The 17,903-nt window shown below is 40.2% G+C and overlaps 2 protein-coding genes across 6 annotated transcripts; both read right to left on the reverse strand.

The window, feature by feature from the left end:
- Positions 1-1,279: 1,279 nt before the first annotated feature.
- Positions 1,280-15,323, reverse strand: exd (extradenticle). 5 transcript variants are annotated; one of them, XM_065489154.1, is made up of 9 exons: positions 14,887-15,323; positions 14,524-14,597; positions 6,935-7,185; positions 5,851-6,041; positions 5,186-5,321; positions 4,608-4,704; positions 4,090-4,244; positions 3,610-3,651; positions 1,280-3,376 (listed from the first exon to the last, which is right to left on the reverse strand). In XM_065489154.1, the coding sequence occupies exons 1-9, from the start codon at positions 15,099-15,101 to the stop codon at positions 3,164-3,166; spliced, it is 1,374 nt and encodes a 457-aa protein (XP_065345226.1). In that variant the 5' UTR covers positions 15,102-15,323; the 3' UTR covers positions 1,280-3,163. The 5 variants fall into 5 exon arrangements, with proteins under 5 accessions (XP_065345226.1, XP_065345227.1, XP_065345224.1 ...); XM_065489155.1 differs by having other exon boundaries at positions 14,899-15,322; XM_065489152.1 differs by having other exon boundaries at positions 4,581-4,704; positions 14,887-15,322.
- Positions 15,324-15,835: 512 nt separating this feature from the next.
- Positions 15,836-17,862, reverse strand: LOC135942827 (glycosaminoglycan xylosylkinase). The gene is made up of 8 exons (XM_065489151.1): positions 17,525-17,862; positions 17,207-17,470; positions 16,978-17,150; positions 16,724-16,920; positions 16,499-16,670; positions 16,252-16,446; positions 16,132-16,191; positions 15,836-16,077 (listed from the first exon to the last, which is right to left on the reverse strand). The coding sequence occupies exons 1-8, from the start codon at positions 17,687-17,689 to the stop codon at positions 15,864-15,866; spliced, it is 1,440 nt and encodes a 479-aa protein (XP_065345223.1). The 5' UTR covers positions 17,690-17,862; the 3' UTR covers positions 15,836-15,863.
- Between the last annotated feature and the right edge of the window lie 41 nt (positions 17,863-17,903).

A 17,903-nucleotide genomic window follows, 5' to 3' on the forward strand; every position in this document is an offset into this window, starting at 1 on the left:
AATTCTTGATTTTAGGCATGTTGTTAGAATGTTATATGGGTTTCGATATAACCAAGTTTGCAGTAAAATTTTAATGCAGTTTTTCCCTGAATTCCGCGGTGATATCTGGAGAAACGGGCGTCTTCAGCGCTCACAAAATTTATAATATCTTGAGCTCTATAATTATGCTAGAACATTAAGCTTTGTTCCAAAAGATGCCCATTTAGACAGCAAAAACGTTCAAGTTTAAATCAAATTTTTTTGGAAAATTTCAAAATTTGAGTAATTTTTAACTTTTGAATATATCTTAGAAAGGGATTTTTTTTTCTTAGGATAAAATATTGCCCCAGGCGTATATTCCTTGAAATATTTAGTTCGGAACATGCTGGGGGGTTACCACTGAGATAAGACAAGGCCATCAGAACAAGTGGGAACTCAATTCCCACTATTAGCCACTTAACCGACGTCTGACGGGCTCTGCATTAATTCATTTAGCAAGATCTGCACACACCATTGGAATGGCAAGGGCAGGAGCTTTCGTAATATGTTGAAAAATTCAACTCTTGGGAATCCTTAGAATTCTCAGGAAATGCCCTGATGTGCCCATAGTACCGTCCCTGACAACCCTGAAGGCTTCCAAAGAGTCAAAGGGGTTGTCAAGATTGACGCAGGATAAACTGTTAAATTAGAATAATGCCAGATTTTTAGCAATATATATGTGTTAATTTGATACAGCAAACGTTTTTTTTTAATTTCAGTATATTATTGATTTTTTTTTTCTTATAGGATAATAAAAATTTGTATTTAAAATTGTCTGAATTTTGCTGCACAAGTATTAAATTCAAGTCAAAAAATGAAAATGAAAATAAATGATAGATATATGAAGACATTATTGAAAGTATGGGAAAACTAATCGTGATTATTGAAATCATTTTCAATTCTTATTACTCCAAGTCTCAAAATATCACGCTAAATTTTCACAACGATGCTTATTACGATGATCAGAAAATGTGAACTAACTCCTTTGCAGCAGGGCATTAAAGAACATGATCGACTGATTCAACCTGGAGTAAATTTCAATGTGAAGAATCAAAATGTCATTGTTAAGTTTTAAATCAAAACTAAAACAGGGGTATGTAAAAATCATCAAAGTAAAAAATTTAAATGATTGCTTCTAAAATCCAGCAGTCTTATTTTTTCTGTCGCTCTTGTTGTTGAAAGCTAGTTCTGACGACAAAATAATATTTTTTTTTATTAAAGTCATCAATTACGAGTTTGAACAAAAATTGAAACGCAGCGATTCTTACTTAACATCAAAATTTATTATTTTGAAGAAACCATGTTACATAATTCCACACTGTTTAATTATTACAAGGTGCCGGAGTTGCGGAATAGCACAAAATCAATTGTGTTTTTAAGAAAGCTTTGCGAAAATGACGAAAAAATCAAACTATTTCGCGTCTACAGCACTTGAACGTAAAGTGGCAAAATTTTGATTGAGGCATGACATGTTATGCCGCTTCGTGAACAACGTGAATTGAATTCTCCTGTCGTTAAATCATGACAAGCTACAAATTTTCAATTATATCACCAAATGTAACCGTGAATGTCTATGCGCAAATCGTGGAAGATTATTTGACGTATACCTTGCCATGCTGGCGTCTCGTGATTTTATTTTAAATATAGTGTGTGTCATCAGAAAGAACCGCGTCGCGATACAAAATATCTGCGAGCTCAACGGAGCACTGATTTGGATATTCCAAACGCAACATCAACATTTAAAAGAGGGAAAACGAAATGGCGCTAATGTGACAGAGTGCATCCTCTTCTTGAAAGAGCGAATTTCCCGTGGTAATTATAATGGTAAGGCAGACTTTTGTAGAAACACTTTTTGCACTATATCAAAAGTAGAACATGCACGCTCTGAGGTGGAAGGGGAGGGAGGGGTTGAAAATTCAATTTCAAAAGCGACGCAAAGAGCCATCTAATCTGCGAGCAGGCAGCTTTCGAGTAACACCGCGAGCCGCGCACTCCATCTGTGGACAGAACGGGTGAGCCGTCGAGGTTTGAAACGGGGGTGGCCGTGATTGGGGACCTGCCTCCACCTCGAGGCGTGCAAAGCAAAGTATTTCTGCGATGGATACATTACAGTTTGTCCACTTCCTTACTTAATTCGAATACATGTGTGTCCTCGTTAAGGAATAAAGTATACTCGATTACCTAATCCGTGGCAAGTGGGATGGCGGGTGAGGGGTGGGGGGTGTTAACGTGCGCTAAGGTATGAAATGGCAACGAACCTATCCAATACATAGAAACAACAACGGAACGGCGGCAGGCGCAAGAAACTCTGAATCAAAGAGTGCTTTGCTCTGAGGTTTAATAATTTGATAAAAGTACATGCTTGTTGTCAAAAATCGTATACATTGTTTTTAATTTTGACGCCTGGTTGCGGCGCCAAAACGTTTCTCGTGTACAGTGTATATAATCAATCCTCGAGTCCAATCGCCCGTCCTACTATACTCGTTTGTTTCCGAGGCGACTGGGGTTCGTATGCGCTATTTGTTAGGTTATAACAATCATTCCGAAAAAGCTTAATTCTAAAAGACAACACGAGTCATGTTGCTACGTATACCGAGGTTTTAGACACTGCAGATGATTACTCCTTACTCTCGTCAAGTTTCTCCGCGCTTTCCGACTGAGAAAGAGTGAGTGAATGCGTTTACATTTTTTGCTTTCGCGATTTTCAAACAGATTTTTCGTTGTTGATGTTGATTTAGTATACATTTGGGTGCGTTTGAATTTGTTTCTTTTGCATTTATATAAATCCAGTCACTGTTTGAAAATGTTTTCAATATAATATATAGAATCTTGCCTACTCTCTTAGGGTTAGCCTCGTTTCTGAGCTCTGCGACACGCAGAGGAGCCCTCGAAACGCTTCTTTTTTGTTTGCCTTTATTATCCACCTTGTAATAGAAACGATATGGAAGTAGGGTAAAATTATAAAGACTAAATAGTGAATACTAATCAGGCAGTAGCACCTCCACACGCAATACCAAAATAAAGAGGAAAAAGAAAGAACCCATAAAATAATATCTTAATTTGAAACGAACGCGGCTGCATAATGAGCCCAGGAATAAAATGACGATATAAAAGAAGAGGCAGACGGTGGATCGCAGGGGCGTTTTTACAATTTGGGCCGCTTCTGCATGCTCGACCCATGCATGTCGTCGTCATCATCGTCGTCGTCGTCCTCGTCGCGACTGTCGCCGTCATCGTCGTCGCCTCCAGGTGGCTGCACGGGCGGAAAATCAGGAATTTGCTCTCGTGGTGGGTTCCACTCCGAACCGCCCGCGCCTCTCGACACCGGCGAACGCGGCGACATTTTCAATCCACCGCTCTGGAAGAGATGGAAACAAAAGTCCAAAATTAACTATCCAAATCCACGCAGAATGAAGCGTTCAGAAAAAAACACCTCACAAACAATGTAGGGAAGTTTGTCATGGAAAATGTTAAAAGGAACGTTTTGTCAGTAAAAATCTATTTGGTCAATGATGATTTGAAGTTTTATATCACGAATTTTGAAAATATTTTATGATTGGCACACAATATTCTAAAGAGACTCAGTCTTACCTGGTGCACATCATATCCCATTCCACTATCTGAGTACGGACCCTAAAAATTTGAGAGAGAACCGATTAGATTTAAATAATTTTGAAGATATTGCTGTCCATGTTTACAGTGTGTTAAAATTCTAGAACAACCATATTCTAATTTAATTAAATGGTGAATTTCCCGCTTTGATGGATCGACCGATTGGCAAACATTATGTCTACTAGTGTTTTTAAAAATCATTAAAGAGAAATGACAGTCAAGCTTGTTATTCAATTGCATGCATTCAAACGTTTATAAAAAACCGTTTGAGAGAATCATGATTATTCTGGATTAACGTTCTTAAATACGCTCAAAAATGAAGCCAAGAAGAAATGCGGCGAAGCAATACTAAATTCTTTCACTAGTTTCCACTGACTAAGAAACTCTTAGGTTTCAACGTTTTAGTTTTTGGCGAAACCATTGAATTCGTGACTAGTAATAAAATATCATGCGAAATACCCCGGAAGGTGGCATGGAGGGCGAGCTGTAGTCGCTGCCATTCATGTTCATGTTGTAGCCCATCGAGTCCTGAGGGCCGGAGGGTGGCGCCGGGGACATCATGGGGGTGGGAGTGCCCTGGCTGGCGGGGCCCATGCTGTAGGGAGACGCACCAGCTGAAACAATATGTACGGCATCTTGAAAGCGGCGTCCAAGCGCAATCCTAATGTCATTGCTAGGTTTGTACGGAAAAAAATTAGTCTAGGGGTTAGGTGCGGTTAATGTCCGTGGATTTGAAAGAGCGTGTGTCTGTGTGAGTGGCGCCCTGCACGTCCGTTCAAACACAGGAGAGTCAGAGTGAGAGAAACAAGAAAACAGACATTCTGGTTAGACTGGTTGTCGCGAGAGGAGGAAAGAGAGAGTGAGAGTGAGAAAGGAGAGCAAGTGGATAGATTAATGTAAGATATAATTAAAAAAATTGGAATTCGAGTATTTTCCAACAAAATTCGCACCTTTGCTACCCCTGGACGGTCCCCTACCTGCTGCCTTCTTCGCAGCATACAAGTTGGCCTCCTCCTGAGCCTTGCCAATGTTCTTCTTGTACCTGATGCGCTTGTTGCCGAACCAGTTCGACACCTAAAAACAGAACACAATTCATTTAAAAAAAATGCTGTATAAAGAGAAAAGATATAGGATAATAGAGATCACGATTTAAAGTATTTTATGTGAAAATAACAACTTAAGATTTTTTTGGTGCGCTTCATCAAATGATGTTTAAAATTTAGACCAGCTATCTTCAGGGTTGTAAAGCCTTGTTTTATTTTTAAATTTTAGAGCACTACTTTTTCCTTTCGTTTTTTAATTATAAATAATTTTATGCAGCCAAGTTGTAAATTCGCTAGATATTTCATGAATTTGTCAGTTTTTGGCCTACGACTATGAGTTTGGCATCAAGACAGAAAATTTTGACGATATTAAGGATCGTAATAGTTTTAATAAATTTATAAGAAGATGGGAATATTGCAATCAACCCAGTCAAAATTAATAAATTTTATTCACCATCACCAGGAATAAGAAAATATCATGTGGTAGCAACGTAACCTTGCTTATTTCTTACCTGAGAAACGGTGATCCCACATTTCCTGGCCAGCTCCTCCTTGGCCTCCTCACTGGGGTAAGGGTTAGATAGGTGTGAGTAGAAGTACTCGTTGAGGATTTCCGAAGCCTGCTTGCTGAAGTTGCGCCTCTTCCTCCTGCGAAAAGCATCATCAATTTTAAACACGGTCAAGCTGGATTTTTAATCAAAAATTAACTAAACATATGGCGGGCGCGTGCACGGGGTGAAAAGAAGTGGCGCTGAAAATGTGGAAGTGAGCAGCCCCTTTTATGGATGGCTGTAAAAGCGTAATGTTGTAGGAGAGCAGTAAGAGAGCTGCAACCGCTGTTGGAAATGTTATGGCCAGATAAAACAGGCATTTTATAGGTAGTTGAGTGCACAGAGAAGGAGGAAGAGAGGCGCAAGGAGCGAAAGACAATTATGAAAACGACGGCAGTAAAAGTAAGCAGAGCAACGCGCGCGCGACACTTGCCTTATGCATGAGGCCGGCAAGCAAGCAAGCAAGCAAGGGATCATTCTTGTCACTCGCGCAAACACGACGCGTTTGATCCCAATTTTATGGGTTGTAAATTGAATTATTCAGCATTCTAAATGATTAGCACGCCTTTTGGGTGCGTCGTAAAGCGCAGCAAATGAAAAGACAAAATTAGAAACGGGTGGCCGACCTGGCGTCGAGGAAGCGCGAGCGGAGGATCATCACCGCCTCGCAGGTTGACTGTTTCAGCTGCATTTGGATCGAAGAGAACTTCTTGTGGATGATCTGCACCATGCGTTCAATCTCCTTGGGCGTGATGGGCCGCGTGCGACTCTGCTCCCTCAGCAGGTTCATCACGTGCGTTGTGAACTCATTGCAAGCCTGGAATATTCATAATTAATTTGAGTGAGAGTGAGTTATTCAAGTTATCAAACTCAAGGCAATGGTTGAAAATAATATATGAACCAGGTTTCTTTCAAGTTGTTCAAATTTCATTTTTAAATTAAAGCTTAAGTTGGAATTTTGGCTGAAAGGAAATGTAAATAGAATGAATTCCTAACTGAAAATATAAATTATAAAGTGCTAAAACGAAAAACTAGATGTAATATGAAAATATTTTGTATAAGATGGTCAGTAATAAACATTAATAAAATCTGATGATCAAATTTCGCACATTCTCCTATTCTTGAAGGTATTTTCAGTTCATATCTTATACAAAACGCAAAAAAAAACTGGAAAGAATAACATAATAAAATATATGTACTAGAAAATTCACTGATTAAAATGCAGCTGGAATTAAGTCCTGCTTACTTTCCATTTTAAAGTACAGTTGTCAGGCCGTTCAATCAAATATGAACAATTTTCCAATTCCATTTTAATTGTTTGATTTTACATCCTATAAATCAATCAATAGTTGACCGACTGCATTATTTATATATAAATTAGTTTGTGTATAAAGGTAAAAATAATTTGGAAATAAATTCAGCAAAGTTATGTCAGTAGAGAAAATTTATCAAATCGTTCCTGAAGTGCCCCCATTATCGTATTTTTTTTAGCAAAGAAAGGACTAAGTCCACATACAATTTAAATTCAACCTCATTCAGTGCTAAACTAGCGAAATATTTTAACAAAAATTTACAGCAAGTTTTTTTTAACTTTTTTCAATCTTATGAAAACTATGGGATACATTGCAAATATTCACTATATTTAAATGATATCTCTTTTCAACGCTGGCCTTAAGAAGTTAAGAGAATTGAATGGGAACCATTAATCACCTGCTCGTATTTCTCCAGCTCTTGATGGTAAATTTGCCTGATCTGAGCGAGCTTGGCGCGGTAGTCAGAGTGCTCGATGGCGTTGTCAGGCTGACCAGGGCCCCCGGAGGCGGCAGCGGAGGCGGAGGCAGCCGCCCCAGCACCACCACCCTTCTCGGGGCCAGCGACGCCCTCGGCAATCAGCATGTTGTCCAGGCGCATCAGTTGTGGGTCTGGCGGCTCCTCCTCCTGCGTATTCCTCAGGCTCAGAACTGCGGAAAAAAATTCAGACACATTAATGCCAAGAGCAACGCGAGAAAATTTCTGTTTTATAATTTATGCGCTATTTGGAGAAGCACTCCTAGGCTTGTCACCTGAGGAATTTTGAAAAGGGGTAAAATCTTGTCTCGCGAGTTAGCTCGGGAGAAAATTAGAGCATGAAACATTAAGTGGCTGCGTGCAGTTGAGCTCGAAATAATAATATTCCGCGTGCCAGGCGATGAATATTTCAAATGAGAAGCTGCGAGCAAGGGTTGAGGGAGCGATGGCGTTTGTTGGCAAGTTCATTATTCGGTGACAGTCGTCAAGCGAGCAGTAAAAGTATAAATTACACGAGGAGCGAAGTGTCGCCGGCGTTCTTTAATTTAAGGAGACAAACCATCAATGTCATTACGCCGGCGGCGGCGGCAAAACGGGAGCGAGCGGGCGGGAGCGAGGCGGCGTGCGGAGGTAGCAACCCTTGGGGACGGGCCTTCCCTCCTCGCCATCCTGCGCCACGAAATGGCTCTAATGCAACTTGAATTATGCATCACTACCCGCATCGTCTTTCAGGCTTCACCCATGCCAGCCTTGTCGCTCTGACACTTTTCCCTCGTTGCATTCCTCTCGCTTCCTCTTCGGCATTGTCTACGTGACTTTTTGTACGAATGGCGACGAAATTCGCCACTTTTGCCGCTCGCAACCTACCTCCCTCCCAATTGAAATTCTGAAGCGATGCCGTCCGAATTACTGCTTCACGGACAGGTTGAGGCCACTTGAAAAATTGCTCATTCCGTTTCTTCGCCGTACATTCGAATGTCACAGTTGGACAATTTCACCGCATATCGACTTGTGTCCACAGTTAGTTAGGACACTATTTCAACTTTCATCCTTCTATGGGATTTTTTTTCTAGCTGTCACAGGCAGTGAGTTTTAGGGCCACAATGGGCCATTAATGAAAATGGGCGACCTGTTTGGTTCAGTTGAAAAATGACAAAATAAAACATTTTGGTGTGCGAAAATCTGTTAGTGCGCGCAGGTTCGATTCGCACGCATTGTCAATTCATTTAAAATTGGAAGGCGTGTCAAATTACTCTTTCTGGCTCGTTACTTACTGCTTTGCACCTCCCAGCGTGCGAGAACTAATTTCATGGCTTGAATGTCTCACATTACAATCAAAGATACGAGGTCAAAAGACTGTTCTCGTCTAATATTATTTGTTTGTGGTTTTAATGGGCGTTCATTGCTTAGCAGAATAAAAGCAAGAAACGAAGATCCACTCAAAATATACAAAATACATTCACTAGCAATACAAATTATCACCCTATTTTTAGAAAAACGCATATCAGCATTTTGATTTTGAAATATTATTAAAAAGTGATGGTTTATTTTTTCTTATTGGCACGAGGACCACAAATTCAAGTGCTCTAAATGTTAAATACATTACTTGGAGTGATTTCAAGAATTAATTCACTTTTAGTTTCCATTCCTACCTGAACTGACAAAGCAGCGAATAGCGTAACAAATCAAACACCCGGCCGGTGGAGGACTAATACTCTCTTCGGCTATTTTTCCACTGCGCGAATCTAAAGTTATAAAGCCACGCGTTCGGTGGCAGCGTAATAAAACAACGATGTAATAGACCCATAAAAGAGTGCAGCTGCAAAAGGACCATCATTTCCAACAAGTTTTATAATGATGAGAAAAGGCCGAATGGTCAGCGCGACTCACGCGACCAAATAAACCAAACCTCATTATTTACACCCAGTCGCCAGTGGGTAGGGGGCGGGGCGGGAACCGCGATGTGCACTCCACGGTCGTTACCCCAAAAACACCAAGAGACCGAATTTGGCCGTTGCGATTTCTATTTCATTCGGCTGCAGAAATGAGCCGAAGCAACAGAGGGTCAGCCGCATTTTTATAGTTGTTGCTATGGGTGCTTACTTCCACTTTTACTACCAGATAAAAACCTACTCAAACTCACTCCTCCCCAATTTATTATGCTCTTCCTTTTTTTAAGACTATCAAGTGTATTGCCCATTTGATCCACGCAAAGCTGCAGTAGTAAAAACAGATATAAAAGCGTGTGTGAGAGAGAGGAGCGCTCGCCGCCTCCCTGCTTGCGTTTATTTTCAATGAACTTTTTCGCACCCGCCGCCGCGGCCGCAGGGAGCACGTGAAACACACCACACACACCACAATTGACCGCTTTTCTCGCGACAATGCCCGTGTTTTTGGCATCTTTTCACCGGAAAAAAGCCTAACCAGAGATCATGTACGCGTGCATTGAACAAACGCCTTTTGCGCGCGCCTCTTTCTTCCCCACGACGAGTAGAGATCAATACTACTCCATGGCTCTCTCGCATTCTATCCTTGTCTGCTGCCACAACTACTCGCCGCATACGCTCCTCGCTCAAAACAACACCAGAAATGGAAAATGTTTAGCGCCATTGCTGCGGCGGATGGAAAATGCAGTTCCCTAGTTAGCTTCTGCTCAAGTGACCGACACACTGCTGCTAGTCTAGTTGATTAACCGAATGAACAGATGACTTAAATCAGAAAATAATTATTATTTTATTTCTGTGTAATAATAAAATGGCCGAATTTGCGACAAAGCCAATTTAAAAAACGATTTGAGACCTTAGGTTTGAGTTGGGATCCATCTATATATGTATGATATTGATCATTTACAGCAGAGATTAAATAATTTATTTATAAAAGGAATTAAAGACACATGATTGAGAAAAAAGTTAAAATTTAATGCAATTTGGGAATAAAAGGAATCATAACTTTAATTTTGTCTCTTAGGGTTAACATGAAAATCTTAACAATATGACGCATTAATTTTTGTATCTATTTATGAGATGCGCGATACAATAAGGACGAACCCATAATTAAATCAATCAAAGTTTAATCAAATTAAAACGAGATTAATAAAGCTCTAAAAATAAACAACATTAAAAAAATTCAAAGGAGAGAGGGAAATAGAAAAATCGTTGGCGGCACCCGACAATTATTACACATTTTATTCTGATGGACAGCCTTGAAACGTCCGATTCCTCGCTCTCTGCTCTTTCTCTCAGCGAGCAAGCGAGCGAGCGGTTTGCGCAGTGCGTTATTTTAATGTGATCCAGTGTACTCGTCGTGTATCCAGTTTCTCGCGCGGACCCATCTCAGTGTTCGGTGGAACCCACTTTCAAATTTTACTGCGCGATTTAGTCGCAGATTATGAGCCAGTTCGTGTGTACATCAAGGCGAGTGTGCGTGGCTGCACTTGCACGGTCTGGGGGCAGAATAAATAATTGGTCGGTGCTGTACGCGCCGCCGTTCGGGGGTTGCAAAAGGGAGGAAAGGACCGCCACTCGCTCGCTCTCGCGTGTGTAATCAATAGAAAAGCATGCGCCCGGCGCAAGAGAGACATTCATCGGCCGGCGCCAAGTGTGCACTTTAGATACTTACGCTTTTATTGTGTTGCATAAGTGCGCACATCATTTTCGCCTTTTCTCGGTTACCACCGACGCAATTTGACTCTTTGCTCGTGTTTTACGAGCCTCTCCGAGAATTCTCCTTTTTATTAACACATGATTTGATGGTATAGCTGCAGTAAAATTTCGAAGAACGGAGTATGGAAAGTGTAAAGGTGCTTTTAACGGATATACTGTATTGAGGTTTATCAAACATTATATTGCTTTTTTGTTTCTTTCGAGATTTTATGGTGACCTAATTCTTAATTGTTTGTACATTCAATTAATATCCTATGAAAACGTGGAACAAAAATCGATTAATTTTTGTTTAGTGCAGCGGCCAAAGGCCTCGACCTAGCCTAACGCATATTTTGAAATAATTAAATGATTGAATTAATCAGAAAGCCGCAAAAACTAGATTAATTGTTAAATTTCACAAGTTTTAGCAAACAATGCCAGTGATTTACCTGTGACAATAACTCTGGTTTCCTGTTCGAAATTTTAAAATGCTTCTACAATCATTAAAAACTAGATTTTTTCAGTAATTTATTCATCAAAACTGACAAGGAAAATGTGGTATCAATAGAACGAAACCTTGTAAAATTAAAAAAGAACAATTTACCCTTTTATTTTTCCACTTTGTAATAAATTTCCATACTAGAAAAAAGCTCTTCAAAGCATCTGGAGTTAAGAAATGCTTTAACGAATTTAAAAACGATTTTGAGGGACTGTTTGTAAAAATGACTTTTACTGCTCTTCAATCAACAAAACCACTAGTAACAATTTTAGCACATCGTCAAGGTCAAAAGTTTTAACCCTCTCTAACGATAATAGCAAATTGTACGTCAAAAACTAGTTTTCCCAAAGGTACCCTCATTTTTTCACTTGATAATTTAGTTCATTCCATCCCTCGAGTGCAATGTAGCTAAGCAATGAGTACAATTTCTCTTCCATTCGAGCAAAATCCGTTCTTTCGGAACGGTGCAAATTCCGCATTTGATTAGCTGCTCCAGTGCTTCCGCTCGGTCTTCAGGGGTGGCAAACGCAAGGGAAGACGGCCGCTGGCAATTAATTTGCCGCGCGGCACTAACTTCGTGAAAACGAGGTGTAAAAATTGCGGACCCGCGACGGTAATCGGCGCAAATAAATGGCGATTTAGTTCATTTGCTATTGGCCTCCGGGGAGGAGCAGAGTGCAATCCTCGCTTAAATATCAGGAACAATGAAAGCTATGCGGTGTGAATCGCATTTGATCGCAGCAGGGACAGTTTAAGGTTAAATTGAAAATTAGTAGCAAACCTACTTGGTTTCGATATTCATTGAAAGAGAGCTCTCAATTTAATCTGGTTTACATTTTCAACACAAGAAGATCCAGTTTGAAATTTTTATAATTAAATAAGAAATAAGTAAACACATATAATATGAGATGATAAATTTTTTTAAAGCCTTCGATTTTTTTGTGTGATATGCTCCAATTTTATAACGTTTTGTAGTTTGTTTTTGATTATTTTTTTTTATTAAAATTTTGCTTATTCACCTAAATTCCAAACCGAAGTTCAATGAGATCAGCCGAAGGCAACATCGAATAATTAGTTAGTATACGAGTACTTCCTCTGTTTCCTCGCGTATATAACATTCCAGAGAAATCAAACGAATTCATCTCCGCAACAAGAACAATGGGCGTGGGAAAGAGATGTGCAGCCCCCTCGCACGCATCAGCCCCTTTTAAGGACGATCAAAAATAATTTCAGACAGACAGGGTGTGCGTGTTTCGCCCCTTGATTGCGCAGCTGAGTCGAGAACGCGCAAGGGTTGTAATTAGAAAACGAGAACGGCTGCCTTTCTTTTTGCAGCCAGCACGAGCCCAGCAGCGGCGGTGGCGGCAGAGGGTGTTGCAGCGCGGCGGGATTTACAAGGGGCGCAAAGCCCGGCACGTAGGATAATCTGTAAAAAGGAGCAGCATGGCTCTCTGGAGAGTGTCCGCCCCGGCACAGGAACAAAAAGGAACAACACCTTGGACAAATCAACCCGCGGCGCGCACAACGCACGCACTGCAAATTATTGTTAAGCTACTTGAGCGCGGAATATGACGTTCCCTGGCCGTTACGGCGAATTCATTTACCCCTAGTGCTAGAAAACCACCTTTGATACTCTAGAGAATAGGGTTTCACTGATAAAAAGTTTTTTGACTCAGAAAATCTGCAGGAAGGCGAATTATGTTGGAATAAGAGCTATTTAATTAAGAAATCGTATTTATCGTATTTTTAATTGAAGTGGTTCATGACTTTTCCATTTCAACGACGTAGAATATAAATAAACATTGCTTAAGAACTGGAGAAAAAATTTGCTAGATTAGAGAACATTACGTAAATTGCGCTGCCAGGCCGGGAGAGTCAAATTGAACTGCCATTATAAAAGCTCGCACTAATAAGATTTTGGAGGTTATTAATTGATTTTTAAATTATATATATGCGAAACGATATTTTTAAGGTAAAATAACCTAAATTTGCATAAATGTAGTAATCCTTTTCACCCATTTTCCTCTGCTCCCCTTATTATCGTTGAGTTTTTTTAATATAACTTCATAGAAACTTTCGTTTAAGTTGTTAAATATATAAACGCACTAAAATCAACAAATATGGGTGAAATGACCACAGTTTAAATGCCTCTGTAAATGGCACGACGGCGGCAAAGTTAGAATTATCCAAGCGGCTGTACCAGAATTATGTGTGCTCTTTTTGTGTGCCCTCTCGTTTTTCTCCCCACACTCCCGGGATGCTTCTTTTTGCCTCCCACATGCCATCAGAGCCGGTCGGTCGGTCGGTACAGGACCGCTCAAGATTATTTGCTCGCAGTTAGGCGCCTCCCCGCGCTAGCCTCGTGCATATTTCATGGTGTGCCGCTCACAAAAATAAAAATTCCGATTCCCTGCAGCGAAAAAGGTAGAAAAGAGACACCACGGACATCAGGGATGCGACTTTGGGCGAAATTTGTGTACACCGCGAGCTGCATCCAAACGAGAAAGGAGGAGTAAATTTTGGAGAAAAATAAAGTTCCATGAGGCCAATTTGCAATTTTTTCTTTGGGCGTTCCTCTCGGCAAAATTGCCATCCTTTGGTCTGGCACGCGTCTTTAGTGAGCGTGCCATGCAAAATTCAGTCTGCTCTCTCGACAGTAAAAATCGCGCAATTTGAAACGCCATAACAAAGCCGTAAAAGCAGCGGCTGCTGAAGGAGCGAATGTTACAGAAATTGGCCGAAACTCGTCGACCTGAAACTTGTTGCATTATTTTTATCATTTCAGAGGGCAGGTCGTAAAAGCAGAGGAAGTCTTGAAGGAAAGGCGGCGGGTCCAGATGCTCCTGCCCGGCTCCCTCCCTGCCGCCGGCCGTAAAATTTAAAAGTTGTGAATCACAACTTGGAATACTCTTCGCAGCCACTTTATTAATATCACATCATGCCCTTTTGGCTCGAGACAAGAGCTCACCAATAAAATTCAAATCAAGCTGCACATTCCTTAGCTACTAAAAGAAAAAATACCTTTTACGCTCTATTTATTTGTTTTCTACCCTCCATGAATTCTCAAAGGAAACTGAATATATGACTGTATTATTTATGAATGTTGAAGTAAAATATTTCCAGTAGCAAGAGCGAGGCAAAATGTTTACTGCAATACTAGTCTAGAGTCTAACCCAAATGCTAGCAAAAATACAATTTGAATTATATTTCTGTTTAAAAATAGCTTAGAATATTTTAATTGTAAATGCATGATGTGCGACAATTTTGATATGGCGGATAATAAAGACGAGTTGTTTTTGGCTGTGCCAAGTAAGTGTGTTGTGATTACTATTTTGTTATGGACGAAAAATATTAAAAGAGTCCTTCCTTACCAGTCTTTTCCTTGATTTCGCATAGGACACTGAAGAGGGCAGGCTTCATGCGGTGACAGTTCAGGGTATGTTTTCTGCAAAAATTAAGAATTATTAAAATTTATTGGGCATTGGGTTGATTAGGCACTATTAATTTCATAGGTACTGTTAAAAATATTACCTAGAATAAAATAATAAAAAATGCAACTAAAACGGGCAAAAATATACTCAAGATGCTTCAGCACTGTAAGCTCTATTAATTAATTAAAAACGAGCGAAAATTTTCAAGTCAAACTTTTTAATTGATATAAATAATAAAGTCATGGACTAAGTGCAAATTTTTATTTAAGCAACTACAGAAATGAATAAAATTAAGTTAATTACATATGCACGAACCTCGCCTGCGCTTCGTCGAGGGACTGATCAGTGATGTTCATGATCTGCTGCAGGATCTCGCCGATGTCCTGTTTGCGGGACACGTCCTGCTCAGGGGTGGTCGGGCCTTGGTTGGGGTCGACAGGTTGCATTCCGTACGGTTGAGGAATCATGCCTACTTGGGAGCCAACTGGATGCATCATTCGAGTTGGCGAATTGTCCATAGCACGCGATCAACCGAGCTGCTGAAACACTCGCCCGGCTCACGGTCTGCACTAGAACCGAAAAAACGGGACCGGCCGCCTCTGGAACGGTGGAAAACTGGCAAAACTATACCCGACTGCGCGGCCCACAAACAAACGCTCCTCTGTTCTGTGTGTACTTCCAGTCCGCGAGCTAGCCAGCCAGCCGACCCCACATCACGTCAAAACGCTCTCGCTGGCTCGCAATAAAGGGGAGGGGGTGCTGCCGCCGCGTGCCGCAGAAGGGGAGGGGAGTGTGAATGCTTGTGCTGTTCAAAGCGCATTCTGAGCTGCGAGGAGAATCAGCAAGGGTGGGGGAACTTGCTCCTTTGACTCTGCTGGGGCAAGGATGGAAGATGATTTTAATTCTACAATATACCTCAAGCACTTTTAATATCCTTAAATTCTTTCACTTCGCACCTCAGCAATTTATATTGTTTGATTTTCGCCATGAGTGTTTCTCATGTTCTCATTTTTATTTTTTGGGCATATTGTAACGAGACCATGGTTATAATTTATTATTTTAAAGATTATAATTATTATTTTATTTAATCAATAGTTTAATGTTTTCCTAAAATTAGTTTTAAAATTTGAAAAATTATACAAAATGTCACAGCTGCTCTCTGAAAAATCCTTCTTTGCTAGGAAAAATCCTCATGGTTATTTTCCTCCTTTAAAAGATGCGGATTGTAGCAAAATTAAAGTGACTAGACCAGTTTCCTGCCATCCTGCATGGATTATTATTTAGAGCAATACAGGTGGCAAGTGGTTCTCATCTCGCTTCTGTAAGCACAATGAAATGGCACCAAGAACAATTTTTAGTCTTCTGTCGAGTGCTAGCAAGTGTTTGTCTGTCAGCACAGGCGAAATGTGACTCCACTGCAGCGATTTCTCCAACGCAATTGACAGGGTTCCACCGGTGTAAAGGAGAAGCCTTTCATAGGTGGTCCGCCGCAATCTGCAATCCACTTGTTTAGAAACTAATAAATAGGTTAATAAGTAGAGAGCTTACATGCAACATTGATAGAGAGGCGCTAAGATGTCAATGTGGTCAATGGCAGGGTTTCCAAAACTGCAATGAAAAATTAACCAAGAAATTTGAAATTGTTTTCTTAATAAAGGTCAAAACCACCTTTTTCCATTGTCCAGCATCACTATCATTGTCGAGCGCTGTTTTTCGAAGATTTCAAAGTGGTGTCTGTCACCATTGTCGATGAGAAAATCAAAAATTGATGCGTCAACCAAGTCCAGCAAAGTTGTCAGGCCTCCAATTTTCCTGATGTCTTGTGACTTGACATAATCACAGAATTTTTCATCAGCCTCCCACCTTAATCAGCCAATGTTACCTTAGAAGATAATTAAAAAACAACAATACGTACTTGGCTCTTTTCCCATCTTTGTAGACTCTCTGCCAAGGGTGTCTGATTTTCCGCAGTTTCACTTTATTTGGCAACCATAGAATAAGGGACCCTTCTAAAATGTCTTGTTTGGCGCAAATTGGATCGTGTGGTCCGCAATAAGCACAAATACCATCAAAGCAAGTATTATTGCCTGGAAATAAATACTTTAAAAATGACTTCTATAAGTTGATCAAGTATTATAACCTTCTTGATGGAAAGTTTCGAGTAATTCATGGTCTGCGACAGGCATCACTTCTCTGTGAAGATTGATTTTCCTGCCTACAGCAAGGGGGATTTTACGGAAGCCCAATATCAAACCTAAATGGAAGGCAGCAATTTCTGCGTTGTGTCTGTCTTTTCCAGCATACACTGGCCCTTCTATTATTTGTTCTCTTGGGTACCTAGATATTTCAATAAAATTTTGAAAAATTTAAGCAACTTTTCTGTGAGCTTCTTACCACTGAGGCTTAAAAATGGCAGTCATGTTTCCCTCTAAAGTAAGCAAAATTTTTAATTGAGTTCCAAGGCCTCTGCCACTCCGTGCTTTGAGAATTTTTGAGTTGCAAATGGACTTGAGGACTGATCCAAGAAGAGGTGCGGACTCGGGAACAATTTCTTCGTTTGTGACCCACTTAAATGATAATGGATTAATAAATACTCACTATATTACTCCAATAAATTTTTAACTTGGTCTGTCAACTGTTTGACATCTGAGGAACTTAGTTCGGAAGAAGGTGTGAGATCATAAAAAATCCTGTGCAAAATTTCCCTGTGTTGTTCATTGAGTTCTAAGTAATGGGATGGCAGCTTCTGTGTTAGAAGGAGTATTTGTTGAGCAGCAATTATGGACGCGTTTTGGTGTTTGTAATATTTCCTTGTCATTTTATGACCGTCTTTGTTTTGGAAGTTCTGATTTTGATGTTCCTTAGCACTTTGCGCTTTCTGACGATCCTGAAAATTTATTGTCAAGCTTGAAAATATTAGTAAACCTTAACAATAACTAACCAGCTCTGCGGTGGTTTCTTTTGCTGGTTCATTGCTTTTTGACGTTTTTTCATCAACAACAATATAGATGAAATAAATATTTGTGACTATTACTAGCAGCAGCATGAAAAGCAGTGCTGTAGCAGCATATTTTCTCCTTAACATGGCACGATACGTTAAACTCATGTATTCTAAATTGAAAGCGAAATCACTTCATATTGTACGAATGCAGTGGTTTAAACATTATTGAGGATAGTAAGATTTTTCCCAACATTGCGCATCTATCTACTCTATATTTCATCTGTAGGGCACTTAAAAATCTAAACAAACCAATTTTTCAAGGGGAAAATTAGAGTACACGTAAGGAGGCAACAAACCAACACGACGAACTTGTTGTTGT

The sequence above is a fragment of the Cloeon dipterum genome, chromosome 4, assembly GCF_949628265.1.
Source record: "Cloeon dipterum chromosome 4, ieCloDipt1.1, whole genome shotgun sequence".
Classification (NCBI taxonomy): domain Eukaryota; kingdom Metazoa; phylum Arthropoda; class Insecta; order Ephemeroptera; family Baetidae; genus Cloeon; species Cloeon dipterum.